Consider the following 13,170-nt stretch of genomic DNA (forward strand, 5'->3'; position numbering starts at 1 on the left):
TATTCCTTCATATACTTCCACAACTCTCTTGCCCTCTTTTCCATCTTCCTACTCACTTGGCATGTTTCCAGCTCTAGTTAATTCTAGCTTTCTGCTCCTTTGTGCCAACACTTGAGAAAAATATATATAATGCTGATTTGCTTTACTTTAGATTTATGTCCATAACCCCAGGGTACCTCACTGTTACTAGCATTCCTATTTCATTTTACTAGACAAGTTGTTTCATCTCCTTCCTGGACTATTTCACACCTTCTATTTAAATCTTCATCATGTCTTCTACCATGTTTACTCTCAGCCAATGATCTTTTCTTATTTAAGATAATAGAAGCAATAAGAATAGAACTTTAGATATTCCCATCACCTTGTCTACCAAGCTATCTTATCTGTACCATGTATTCTACTTCTCTCTCATGACTCTGGATGAAATGTCCATGTTCTGACGGCTAGTTTCTTACTTGTATACTAGAATTTATTCCATTTTGCCTTCTTGAGGACAGCAGTCTAGCAATCTTTCTACTACCACACTCAGTTGTTAGGTTACCTCATTTGGTCTTATGACTAAATATATCTATAAATAGATGACTTCCAAATTTTTATCTCTGACCTGACGTCTCCCCTAAACTCCAAATTCATATATTCAGCAACCTCAGATCTTTATTTGGCATATCAAAGTTAGTACATTCAGAACTCAAAGTCTTGATTCCTTGTGCCAAACCTGTTTCCCCAAAGTCTCTCCCCAGTCTTATTAATTCGTGACTTGATCCTTCCAGTTACTCAGGCTGAAAAACTTGAGTCACCCTTGACTCTTTTCTCTCTCACTGTGCGTCTAATTCATCAGTAAATCATGTCAGTTCTACTTCCAACTATATAAAGGAAGATAAAACTCTAGAGGAAGGAGATAAAAGAAAAATATATGAATAGACATAGGAGAAAATGTAGGTAAAAAAATAATTAGAAGAAAAAAGAAGTGAAATTACATCTGGGAGAAAGAAAAAGAAGCAGAAACTCCAGGTAGAATCACTAGTATTTGTTAAAAAGTTAGTAAAATTGTTTGTGCTTTACATTTTATCGTAAAATTAAATTTATAATTTATTTGCTATGTTTGGCTCAACTCTACCTACATTTGATTTAACTTTGTGAAGGAGAAAATGGGCCCTGTTAACTAGAAGTAGCTATAGAGGGAAAATGTTATTTGTCTTTATGATTTTTAATGTTTTTGAATTCTGTTTACAGGTATATTCAATTATAAAGTAATTGTAGCTTGGCTTTTGATTATTTTGATGCATATACCTGGTATATGCAAAAACCCAAGTAATGTATCGCTATCCAGATTTCCTCGATTATTCCTGTAGAATAGTAAAGCAAAATAATTGACTTGCTAAGTGTTTTTAGCAGTCATTAAACCAAATATTATTTTGAAATTTATTGGTTTGATTGTTGTGATCATTTTTAATATTATATTTTTATCTTTCTATAGCTAAGTTCTCATTTTGTATTTGAAGAGAGTTAGTAGAAGTATTCATGTTTGATTTATGGTTCTGTATTCCAAATTTTGATCCATTATTAATGTGAGATAGTGGGAACATTGTTGCCCAAGGATGGTATGGAGATTGTTGGATGTTCTTGAAGTTTATTGGTTGATAATTCTTTAAAAATATAAAAAAAGGACCTAGGGCTGGCCCGGTGGCACAGTGGTTACATTTGTGCACTCCACTTTGGCAGCCTGGGGTTTGTTGTTTCAGATCCTGGGCGCAGACCTACACACCACTTATCAAGCCATGCTGTGACAGGCGTCCCACATATAAAATAGAGGAAAATGGGCAAAGATGTGAGCTCAGGGCCAGTCTTCCTCAGCAAAAAGAGGAAGATTGGCAGTGGATGTTAGCTCAGGGCTAATCTTCCTGAAAAAACACAAAAAAAAGGACCTAAAAATATGATCTCTTTTTAAAAGTCTTCTTGTAGGTTAAATCTGTAGGTTCAGTTTTCTGCACTGGCTCCAGATCTGAGACAATCTTAAGCATCTATTTTAAATTATTTTTTTCCTAGTAATTAGTCCTAGTGTTCAGGAAATCTTTGGGAAATGAATAAAATTTCCCACCTGATGAACAAAAAGAAAGAACAAACGAGCCAGGTGTTTTGTGTTTGTTTGTTTTTTTGTTGAGGAAGATTAATACTGATCTAACATCCATTGCCAATCTTCCTCTTTTTGCCTGAGAAAGATTGTCACTGAGCTAACGTCTGTGCTAATCTTCCTCTGTTTTGTATGTGGGACACCACCACAGCATGGCTTGATGAGTGGTGTGTAGGTCTGTGCTGGGGATCTGAACCCACGAACCCCAGGCTGCCAAAGTGGAGTGTGCGAACTTAAGCACTATGCCACTGGGCTGGCCCCAAGAGACCGTTTTTTAATCTCTTTTGCTGAAGTATAAATCCAAATGGAGAGATGACTTCTTCCTGTTACTGATGGCACTGAAGATAATAGAGTGACATTTTTAAGATAAACAACTATGGAGTTCCCTCATCTGGGTTTGAATCCTGGCTTTCCGGTGACCTTAGCTAAGTTATTTAACTTCTCTGTGCTTCAGTTTCCAATTTGTAAATTGTGTATAATACTTACCTCTTAAGAATGTTGGGAGAATAAAATTAGATAATACCTGTAAAGTATTTGGAATAGTCCCTGACACACAATGAGTGCTTGCCATTATTATTATTGGTGGTACTGTTACTACTGCCACAATCATGATTTCTACTGAGACTGTTTGTACTTTGTGAGTGATGAGTGGAAATCAGAGTAGCCTGTAGAATCAGAGTAGATGCCACAGTGAGAAGGCAAAATCTTGGCTAGATTTATTTATAACCTGTGTGAATACATGGGCAGTCTTTGCCTTGCAGTTAGGATATGCATGAATTTATGTTACCATGGTTTAGTTAAAGAACACTAGTCCCTCAGCCACATGGTTCAAATTTTTGTTACCATGGTATATGAATTGTGAGTAATTGCCTAAAGTGTGTTTTGCTGTTAGCTCTTCAGTCACAATCACAACATAAATGTAGCATCAGTGACTAGTCACATCACTTCTTTCAAGTCTGTTGATGATTGGTCATGGTGTATTTGTTGTTGAGTTCACTCACAAACAGCAAAGAGCGTTGTGTTATTTGCTTGGTTTCTCAGTGATAAGCCCATGTAACAAAAATGGATAATTGAAAGAATTGGCCAACAAAGCTAAAAGTGCAGCAAAGAAATGAAAAGTGATAATACTGAAAGTGAGATTGCGTGTGATCTTAGAAGCTTTGAAAAGGTGACAGCAAAATGAAAGGAGAAGGAGACCTAGCTCTGCGTGAAACTGTGGTAGGAACCATGTTTAAAAAGTCTGTCGAATATAAAAAACATGATAAAGTCATGATAAATAAGGCAAGTGGTTCTGATGAAAAGGGTGAATGTCCCAGAGGAAGTGACGCCAGCAAAAACTTCACGTTAACGGAAGTCTTGGAGAGATTTCACAACAGTGAAAGTGCAAAAGATAAAATATTGGAAGCTGATTCAAACTTAGAAAGGAATATGACAGTGTTTCTACGTGCTTTAAATTACAAAGTACTAAATAAATAATAGTTTTAATTTTTTCCATTTTTCTATATATTTATAACAACAGGAAGAGAGTTTTTAAAGTTTTGACAAAAATATTTAAAGATCACAGAACAGTTATTTTTCTCATTGATTGTAAGATCACTTTGCACAGTTTCAGCTTGTATGGTTATTTTTATGGTTTCACACTACTGTCCATAGTGAGGACTGTCTGTATATCTTTTTCTACTTGATCCCTTTAGTAAGGGAAAAACAATCCCAACAATTTTATATAGGAGACTTTTTCAGCTATCTTTTGGTTTAACTTCTTTAGAATGAGACTGGGATCCCAATTTTTACATAATTATTTAGTTTTTAGAGTTTTTTATATTGTTCTAAAAAACTATGATTGAGTTATAGCTTTTCTTCTTTGTAGTTCTGTTTACCCCTTCTGTCACACTGTCACTTTTTTGTTTTTAGTAACAAAAGTTTAGCAAGAGACAGTGTTCTTGAACGGTTGTTGGTCAGATGCCTGCCTCCTTTCGTTCTCCTCCTCCTTTCCTCCCTTCTTAATTTTTATCCATAGTCTTCATGGAGGTATATAGAATTCTAATGATTTGATGGACTAAAAGCAAGAGTAAAAAAATTAGTTTCCTATTGTAGGACATTAACATATCTTATTTTTCTCACTTTTTTCCGTCAAGTCTACAGCATTGCTAGATAAGCTGAGTTTTGGTGTTTGTATGGATGTTACTTGTTAAAAGCTGTTTAAAGCTCTGTTTTGAGTAAAACAGGTATTATGGAAGGCCAAACTTTTCTTCTTAATAATAGTGGCAGTTATAATAATTTGTAATTGGCAACTGCTCTGTAGTTTACAGTGTACTTTCACCATGAGTTTTTTCACTTCAACTTTACATTAAAACACTGAACATGTAAGCAGGTAATATTTGTATTTCAGAAATGTGGAAAGTGAGACTTTGAAGTGTGTGACTTGCCCAGGATCACACAGGGAATTTATATTCTTTTCTACTGATAGGCAAGGGAGGTGGCAGAGTATAACGTGTACAAGACCACGTGGTTTTGGAGTCATAGACATGGGCTTGAATCCCAGTCCTATAACTTAGTAGCTCTGTAGTTTGGACAAATCACTTCTACTTTCTGAAAAGCAGTTTTATTATTTGTTATATAAAGGTTGTTTTGAAATATAAGTGCAATAGTGTAGTAATGTCTGACTTAAAGTGAAGGTATTCAATAAACGGTAGCTGCTATAATTAATATTATTATTAATATAATAATATCATCATCTCATTCTCAAGAGGTTTGATTTCAAATTTTGGGTTCGGTCAGCTATTTACTATATTTTAAATATTGTTAGGTGTGTCTCCTCTCTGCTTTGTTAGCATTCTGTAACTTACAGCTATCATAGAACTTACCATATCAGGTTGTAATTGGCTGTTTACTATTTTCCTCCCCTACTAAACTCTGAGCTCCTTGAGAAAATAGGTGTGATAGCAGTTTGCTTTCTACATTATTTATAGAGTTAATAAGAGAAGGTCGAACACTTTGAATTCCCCAGTGAAACTCTTATTATTCACATTAGGTGTTTATGGTACTAATAATATCTATCTAATTACTGACATGTTATTCCTAATAGACCTTGCTTGTCTCCGTAGGAAACCTGATGTGCTTTAATGAAGTATAATTTTGGAAATGACTAATAAGTGCTTGATAGAAAAGATTATGCAGTTTTAGTGCTGGAAGAACCCTTGGAGTCCGTGTATTATACCTCTCCCATTTTCTAGAAGAGGAAGCAGAGGCCCAAGGGAGTTAGGTGCTTTCTCTAAGGTCACACTGCTGGTTGGTGGCAGGATTTTTTGTTTATAGCCCAGGAGAAGAGCAGTGCATCAAAAATCATCAAAATAAGATGATATGTGTTGCCATTTAAGGAAAACCTAAACTTCCAAGGCTCCTTTTGCAGTAGAGTTTAACAAAGGAAAATTATATTAAGAAATATAAAATTGTACCCATTTTACCATTTACCTGCAAGTGTTTGACAAATGAAATAATATAAAACTTTAAATTTTCGAAAAGAGCAATAAGAAAGGTAGGGAGGATGCATACTAAACTGTTAGCATTGGTTCCTAAGGGGGCTGAGATTAGAGAGAGAAGTGAGAAGTTATTTTTTCCCTATACACTTTGGTATTCATTAACTTTTTACAATGAGTATATAACAGTTTTGTTGCTGAAAAGCCCCATAATACAGAAAATTGTTCTTAAAAAAACCCATGAGAGATGTAAGCTGAAGCAAAGTATATAGGGAAAGTGAGACAAGTCTTCTGTCCTCACTTTTTAGTTGGAGGGACCAAATTTTATATCTGAAAAAGAATTAACTCTTTTATTCTTGCTTATCAAGAATTTAAGGCAATAGTAGAAGAAATAGTACAATGAATTGCATGGTTAATTAACGTTTAATTAGTATAGACAGTGTTTGTTATAGGAGATCCTAGGAGGGAGATCAGATCTGTGTATAGTAATCATATTAAAATTATGAATATTAGAATATAATTATTTCTGTTGTAGTAGATTATATTTTGTTCACTGGTACAATAATATGTTTGGGAAGTTATCCTCAAAGCTTATCAACTTTGTCTTTGTTACCTATTTGATTGTTTTTGGGTGCCAGTAGGGAGCCTCGCGCAAGGTATCCTCAAGTGCTCACAGGAAGTATATATTGTTTTATCACTTACTCAGCTCTTATTTGGATATGATCAATCACTTATCTTGTTCATGGAAGAAAAAGCCATGCTACTAGAAAAGTAAACCTTTGGAAAAGAACAAGGATCAGATTGAGTATTGACTGGTGAACTGCCACTATTTTGAAATTTAAAAAATGTTATATTTTTTATTTACATTCTCTACTCCTTGTGTTAAATGTTCTATAGCATATTTTAAAATTTTGGAAAGCTACAATAAAAACAGTCTAGTAAGTGTGGGTATGTGTTGTTGGCAGAGGAACACTTCGGACAGATCACATTGACTCTAGAGTTACAAGACATATTTAATACCCATATGAATTTGAGTAAATTGTTTAACTTCTGTGGACTTTACTTTTCTTACCTATAAAGCAGAATTAACAATAATATCTTGACAAATGTAAAAACATTAGATTTACCTGAATTTTAGAGCTTATGAAAATTCTTTACAAATAAAGTGGTGGTGTTGATGAGATTCCTGAAGCTTCTTTAGCAGCAGGATGCACAGAATAAAGTAAATAATTAATGGTATATGGTATGTTGGATAATATCTTCACAAATAGCACATTTAGTATTATGTGCTAAATACACATATTTAGCACATATTCATTCAACTCATTATACAGGAGTAATGAGTTTCATATAACTTTAAAACTGAGGGTATAGTATTAACAGGCTGCTCAGAGGACATGACTCTTGAGGGCCAGGGTAATGTTTCTGTTAATCTGGCTTGACGCAGAGAGATAGCACAGTGTCTTATTCTTATTTTTCAAAAAAATCTCGTTTTTTATTTAACTGGATTAGTTGGTCTTGACCTATATGTTTGGAATAATTCTAAGGCAAATAAAATCTCATTTCTACTTACAAACTAATTCGTATTTCACTATTGTATTTTGTTTCGGTCAACAATTTGTGACCATTTTTATCACAGTTTCTGATCATGGTAATCTTTTACATGCAAAAATAAAGATCTGGGAATTTAGATAACTTAGATTTAGTTAACTTCTATGTGCTTTTATTATGTATAATAATGATTTCTTATTTGTGGTATTTTCTCTAAAAAACAATCTATTTGTAAGTACAAAGCTCAAATTGTATAGTTATTATAAAAAGGCTTTTTGCTCACTGGGCTTCTGTATGTTCTTGATACCTTATTTCTCCTTTTTTTCCCCCAATATTTTCAGATGTTTTGGAATGTTATTAAGCCCAGGTCGAAACGTGAAGAACAGTGACATGCATTTACTGGATATGGTAATGATAATCTTAAGCACCTTAACCAAGTATAGATGATAGTTATTTTATATTTTTTAAGTATTTTCTATTTTAAAATTTGTCATGTTGTCAAAATTGTTGCTAACTTTCAGCTGTATGAAAGTAATAATGAAATTTGGAAACCCAAATCTAAAATTATATATGAGGGAGAGATTTAAGAAAACTTCCACCAAAAAGTCATATGCAAGTTGAAAGCACGTAAAAGGACAATGTTATGACAATGTCCATCTATTTATCTGTTTGACTTCTTAGGAAGATGTCTTTTCTTTGAGCCAAAAATAACAAGTATGTGATTATAACAGGCATATTCAAAGTGAATATGGTGCCTTTCATTTATTTTAATGCACTGTTATTAATTTGATTACTGTGATGGATGCTTTTGTTTTCTCTAAAGGATTTCCCTTTCTGAATTTCTCCTCCTTGATTACCTGTGCTTATTAGCAAAGTATATTTATTGTAGGAATGGTATTTATTTAAGGAATGCCCTTAAAGGTTAATGTATATTTAAGAGTTGGTATTTAATGTAAAAATAGCAAGTCATCTTAACTTTTAAACAGAAATATCTTCTAATATTGCAGTTAAAGAAAACATTTACTTTGTGATTTAGAAATGTTATAGGAAATAGAGTAAGTATGAAGTTCTTAATTAACTGAGGTTTTTATATTTAGTGATAATAAGTACTACCTGTTTTCTTCCTTTCAACTGTGATTTGCAAATGTGAGTTAAATATCACCAATTATATCAACTTTTTCTTTGAGTTATTTCGCTGTAACGTTGATTTTCTAGTGGCCACTAGAATGGTTCCACTAGATTGGTACGTTTAACCTTTGTTATGCACTTAATTGTATGCCAAACATTGTGTGAAGTGATGGGGGTGTAGATACATTAAAACATAGCTCCTACCATCTGTGGGTTCATAGTCTTGTGATAGAAACAGACCTTTTAAGTATGTAACCACCGCAATGTGTTAAGTGCTCTCATAGAGCTGGTATAGCTAGCCACAGAAATAGAGAGGAAGCACTGCATGGATAGGTAGTTACATTGAATGTGAAAACAAATTAGCTGTTGATCTCTCTCCCTCCCACTCCTCTTTACAATATATCAGTAGTGCATTTTTTACCAAAGGCAAGCCAAAGCATTTTGGAGCCCTGAAAATTTTGTGAAGAGGTAGTTCAGGAACATAAAACTGTTATAAACTCCTAGGTCCTAATTAGTCATGGTCTTTCAGAGTTTAAAAGATTTTAAGATGAATCACTGGCAGAGATTTTTCCATAAAACCTAGTTTAGATTATAGAATTACAGACCTGGCTTGAACTTCTGAGGTCCCTTAGTCTTGTGTGTCTCACTTGCAGTGTGGTCCTCCACCTTTAAGAGTCCATATTAAATCAAAGCCTTGTCAGCACTGAAGCTCCTGGAAAGAGACGTGGGCTTATCTGTACAACAAACAGTTGGTCAGGTGGGAGGGTTTGTGTTTGCAATTATCAGCAGTTGTGATTTGTTGTTACCCAGTGCTGTTAACCTTCATGCTATCTTAATACATGGTTATTGACCTTTGGCTGGACTACATCTAATAAAAAGGAACTCATTGCTTTACAATGATGACTGTGGGACAGTTCTGGTTATTACAGTTATTTCTTTGTAATCACTTGAAATCATGTTCCTTGTAGCTCTGCCTCATTAGTCTTCGTTCTGCTCTCTAGAGCAAGATGTTAATACTTCTGCTTCTTCTATGACCTGTCCAAATATGTGAACAATTTAAAAACAAATTTTACCATCTTACACTTTATTCTGACAAGTTTTGAAAAAGCATACCATTGTATTTAATTTCAGAATTCGTGCGACTTTTCTGTTTGTCTTGAAAAATTTTTAAACAATGCTGACTTTTCTTCCCTTTGAATATATTCTAACAAGCAAAGTGAATTGAGACTTTCCTATAAATTTATAATTTTTGTTTAATATAAGATCTACATGAAAGAGAAGGTCATACTTATAAATGAAAACGTATTTTTTAGACAAAGAGCCAGATTACTTATATATATTACATATAGTATATAAATAAAATCACATAAAAAATTAGTTAGGTTTTTTGGGAGTACAAATCACAGAGGCTCAATTTTCTTCCAGTAATGGGAATATTTTTGGTGGAGATACTTGTAGTGTAGCAATAAGGGGTTAAGAATTTTGATCCACAGCCATTGATAGCTAGGAAAAACCTAACAGCAAGGTACCAAGGAAGAGCTGAAAACTCAGTAGAGCCAGGTTTCATGGAGTTGGAACACAATTTAAAATTAAAGTCCTAGAGATGCCTTAGAAAGTTTGTGGATCTTTACAGTTAACCATTTATTGACACTAGATCAGTAGCTGGACTCACAGTTAGAAATACATCTTCCTTTGTAATTCAATGCCCTTGTAATATGTATGTATAAAAGCTGAAGTAAAATTTTCATGAAACAATTCTCTTTTTTGGTGAGGAAGATTGGCCCTGAGCTAACATCCATTGCCAATAAGGAAGATTGCCACTCTATTTTGTATGTGGGTCACTGCCACAGCTTGGCTTGATGAGTGGTGTGTAGGTCCGTGCCTGGGATGTGAACCTGCAAAGCCTGGGCTGGTGAAGCAGAGCACATGAACTTAACTACTAAGCCACTGGGCCGGCCCCTCATGAAACAATTCTTAATCCTTACATGTTTGATGAACTCTGCTATTTTTTCTTCTCCTTGATTAAAAAGTCTGGTAATAGGGCTGGCCCAGTGGTGTAGTGGTTAAGTTTGTGCACTCCACTTTGGTGGCCTGGGGTTTGCGGGTTCTGTCTTGGACATGGACCTACACATCATGCTGTGGAGGCATCCCACATACAAAATAGAGGAAGATTGGCACAGATATTAGCTCAGGGACAATCTTCCTCAAACAAAAATTCTGTCCATAATCCACTAAATTGATTTTATGATCTGCAAATGGGTTGCAGACTGCTGTTGGGAAGAGAACAGTCTGTCAGCTCCATAAGGTCAGGACTGTTTTGTTTTGTTTTCCTTCCTGGATACGCCCAGGCGTAGAGCATGGCTCGTAGTAGGCTCACGTTTGCTTAATTTTGCTTAATATAATGGATGGATTGGCATGAACTTACATTTTTTGCTTTTTCTTTGTGTTATCTCCTCTTTGTACTGCCATCTGTTTGCTTTACCCTACTTTCTGTCTACTTGACTTCATAGTTTCAGCTTGTTCATAATTTGACAATTGTTCATTCACAGCTTACTACGTGGTTCTCTGGCCTCTATCTTATAGCCTTGCAGACTATGTTCCCATTGAAAGCTGCCATATTCTCTCGCTTTTTCCTGGTTTATTTTCTGAAGAAGAGGCCATCTAGTGGTTCAAGCCTGGCCTAGTTTGGGCAGAGTTTTTTGTTGTCCAGATGTCCCTTACCTGCTGTCCCTATTCTTGTCAGCCCTGTTTGTGTTGGGTTGTGGGGGTGGCACAGAGGAGTCAAGAAGAACTCTTCAGTAAAAAATGTGAAGTATCTTTCTAAAAGGGCTGGGAGCAAACCAGGCCAAGTGATGGAAATGTCTAGTTCAGTAACAACAGTGTCAGACTTGATGGGGAGAAAGTTTTATTGAAGGCTTTTGATGTATAAGATAGTATTACTGTGGTCCTGTGTTGTGAGGACTACAAAGAAATAAAAATATGGTTGTTTTAGTTAGGCTGTTTTGGTTACAACAAACAAAGAATCGCTTAGAACTCCTTAAAGACAAAGGAGGGTATTGATTTTCATGCAGTTGTCCCTAAAGCTGCGAAGTGGTCTCTGCTGTGTGGTCTCTTCCGCCTGCCTTGCCTCCCGCATGGGCTTGCTCTTTCTGTGAGCCTCTTTCTTGCTCAGGCTCCTGCTCTCTTGGACCTCTCTTGCTCTGGTCCCCTTTTCTCTTCTGTACCCTCTTCTCTCTCGCTGTTTCCCTCTCCCTCTCCTTCTCTCTCTGCCTCTTTCTTTCCTTTGCCTCACATTTTCCCTCCCTCCTGCCCCTTCTCTCTCTACTCCCCACTCTCTCTGCTTCTCCCTCCCTGCCTGCCTGCCTCCCAGTATCAGCCTTTGTTTTTTGATTGCATGATTAATGATTTTTAAGGATTTTTGTGTTTGCTTTCTCTGTATCTTTATTACCTCTTAGCAGTTTTCTAATATGCTGCTGTTCTTTATATACTTTTCCTTACTTTATAATTTCTGTTATAACTTCATTTTATGTGTCGCCTGTCGTCCCCTGACTTCCTATCAAAACCTTTAGCTCCACCACTGGCTGCCCACTTTCCTTGGTATTTGTTAATTGAAAGAAAGAATTTGATCGGTCTAGCTTTTCTTTTTGGACTCAAGCATAGTACAAGCTCTTGTTTAGAAATGGATTGGTGTTTTTTTGGTCAGATGCCCATTCTTCTTCTGAATGGGGGTTTAATTAGAGGGGAGAGAGAGGGCAGACATGTAGAGAGAGAGAGAGAGAGAATGAATGAATGAATATGAACATATGAGTGTGTTGGAGGTGCTGAGTGGGTTTTCTTTACATGGCCTTGAGTGTTCTTCATCTCTGGAATAGAGTCCCTGCACTTAAGCTTTACAGTCTGATTAGTGAAATAACAGCAGTACACTAGAAAAATATATATAGTAATTACCAAATGACTGAAATCATTTTATTGCGATTCAGAGAAGTGAGGGTAATAGAGGAAAAAAGCTTTTCTTTTTGTTTTAGTCTGACCCTTTTAGCACTCTCTAGTCATAATATGAGGCAATTGGTACAGAAAATTGAAAGTACTGTAGATAACTTTCTTTTGTGTATGCACATATTTGTATGTTGTGTGCTGTTCTTCCCTTGGACAACCTCTAGCCTCTTGTCACCACACACATACGTGTACACAACTATTTGGGGGCTTGCTTTCACCGTAGGAGTAGCTGGCTTAGGAACTGGCTTGGTAAAAGTCTTAAAGAGTGGGGGAAATGAAGAGGAAGGGGAGAAGGAGAGAAGGGAAGAAGGAGGGAGTAAGTATAAGGGTAAAGGGAGATAGTTAATAAATTTGGGTGTTGATTACAAACCAATATTAGTCTCCTAATATTGATTCATGATTATAAGAAAGTGTACAAATATCTGACATACAGATAACAGAAAAGTATTAACTTTAAAGGTATTTATTATGACAAAGTAAATTAATATTTTCAGAATATATTAAAAATTAGAACATTAGAAGAAAAGTACTAATTTCTTGTGATTAGCTATTAATTCAGTTTATCTTTAGTGAGATCTGTGGTTTTAATAGAAACTATGTACATCCTTGTATGTGTAAGTATAGGCAATTTTGACCCAGCCTAACATCAAGCTAAATATAACTTTATAGCAATATTATGTTTTTGTGATTCAGCAGTATACCTCTTTTATCCAGGAGGTACATGTCTTTAAATAGAAACTCTGTTTGAAGAAAGCTGTAAGAGAATTTAATATTTAAAGAAATGCTCTGTAGGGTGAAAAAATCTTACAAAGAAAATAAATCCCGTTTGATTGTAAATCCAAATTTTAATAAATTGGATTGCTTAAAATAAGATATAATTTAAAACAA

The 13,170-nt window shown here is 35.2% G+C and overlaps 1 protein-coding gene across 17 annotated transcripts in view; it reads left to right on the plus strand.

Moving 5' to 3' along the window:
- RABGAP1L (RAB GTPase activating protein 1 like) overlaps positions 1 to 13,170 on the plus strand; it is a 675,876-nt gene that overhangs the window by 98,235 nt on the left and 564,471 nt on the right. For all 17 annotated transcript variants that reach the window (XM_070590936.1, XM_070590944.1, XM_070590948.1 and 14 more), the window contains one exon: positions 7,500 to 7,566. In XM_070590936.1, the coding sequence (XP_070447037.1) occupies positions 7,500 to 7,566 (67 nt within the window). The remainder of the gene's footprint in view (positions 1 to 7,499; positions 7,567 to 13,170) is intronic.

Source organism: Equus przewalskii, chromosome 23 (assembly GCF_037783145.1).
Source record: "Equus przewalskii isolate Varuska chromosome 23, EquPr2, whole genome shotgun sequence".
NCBI lineage: Eukaryota > Metazoa > Chordata > Mammalia > Perissodactyla > Equidae > Equus > Equus przewalskii.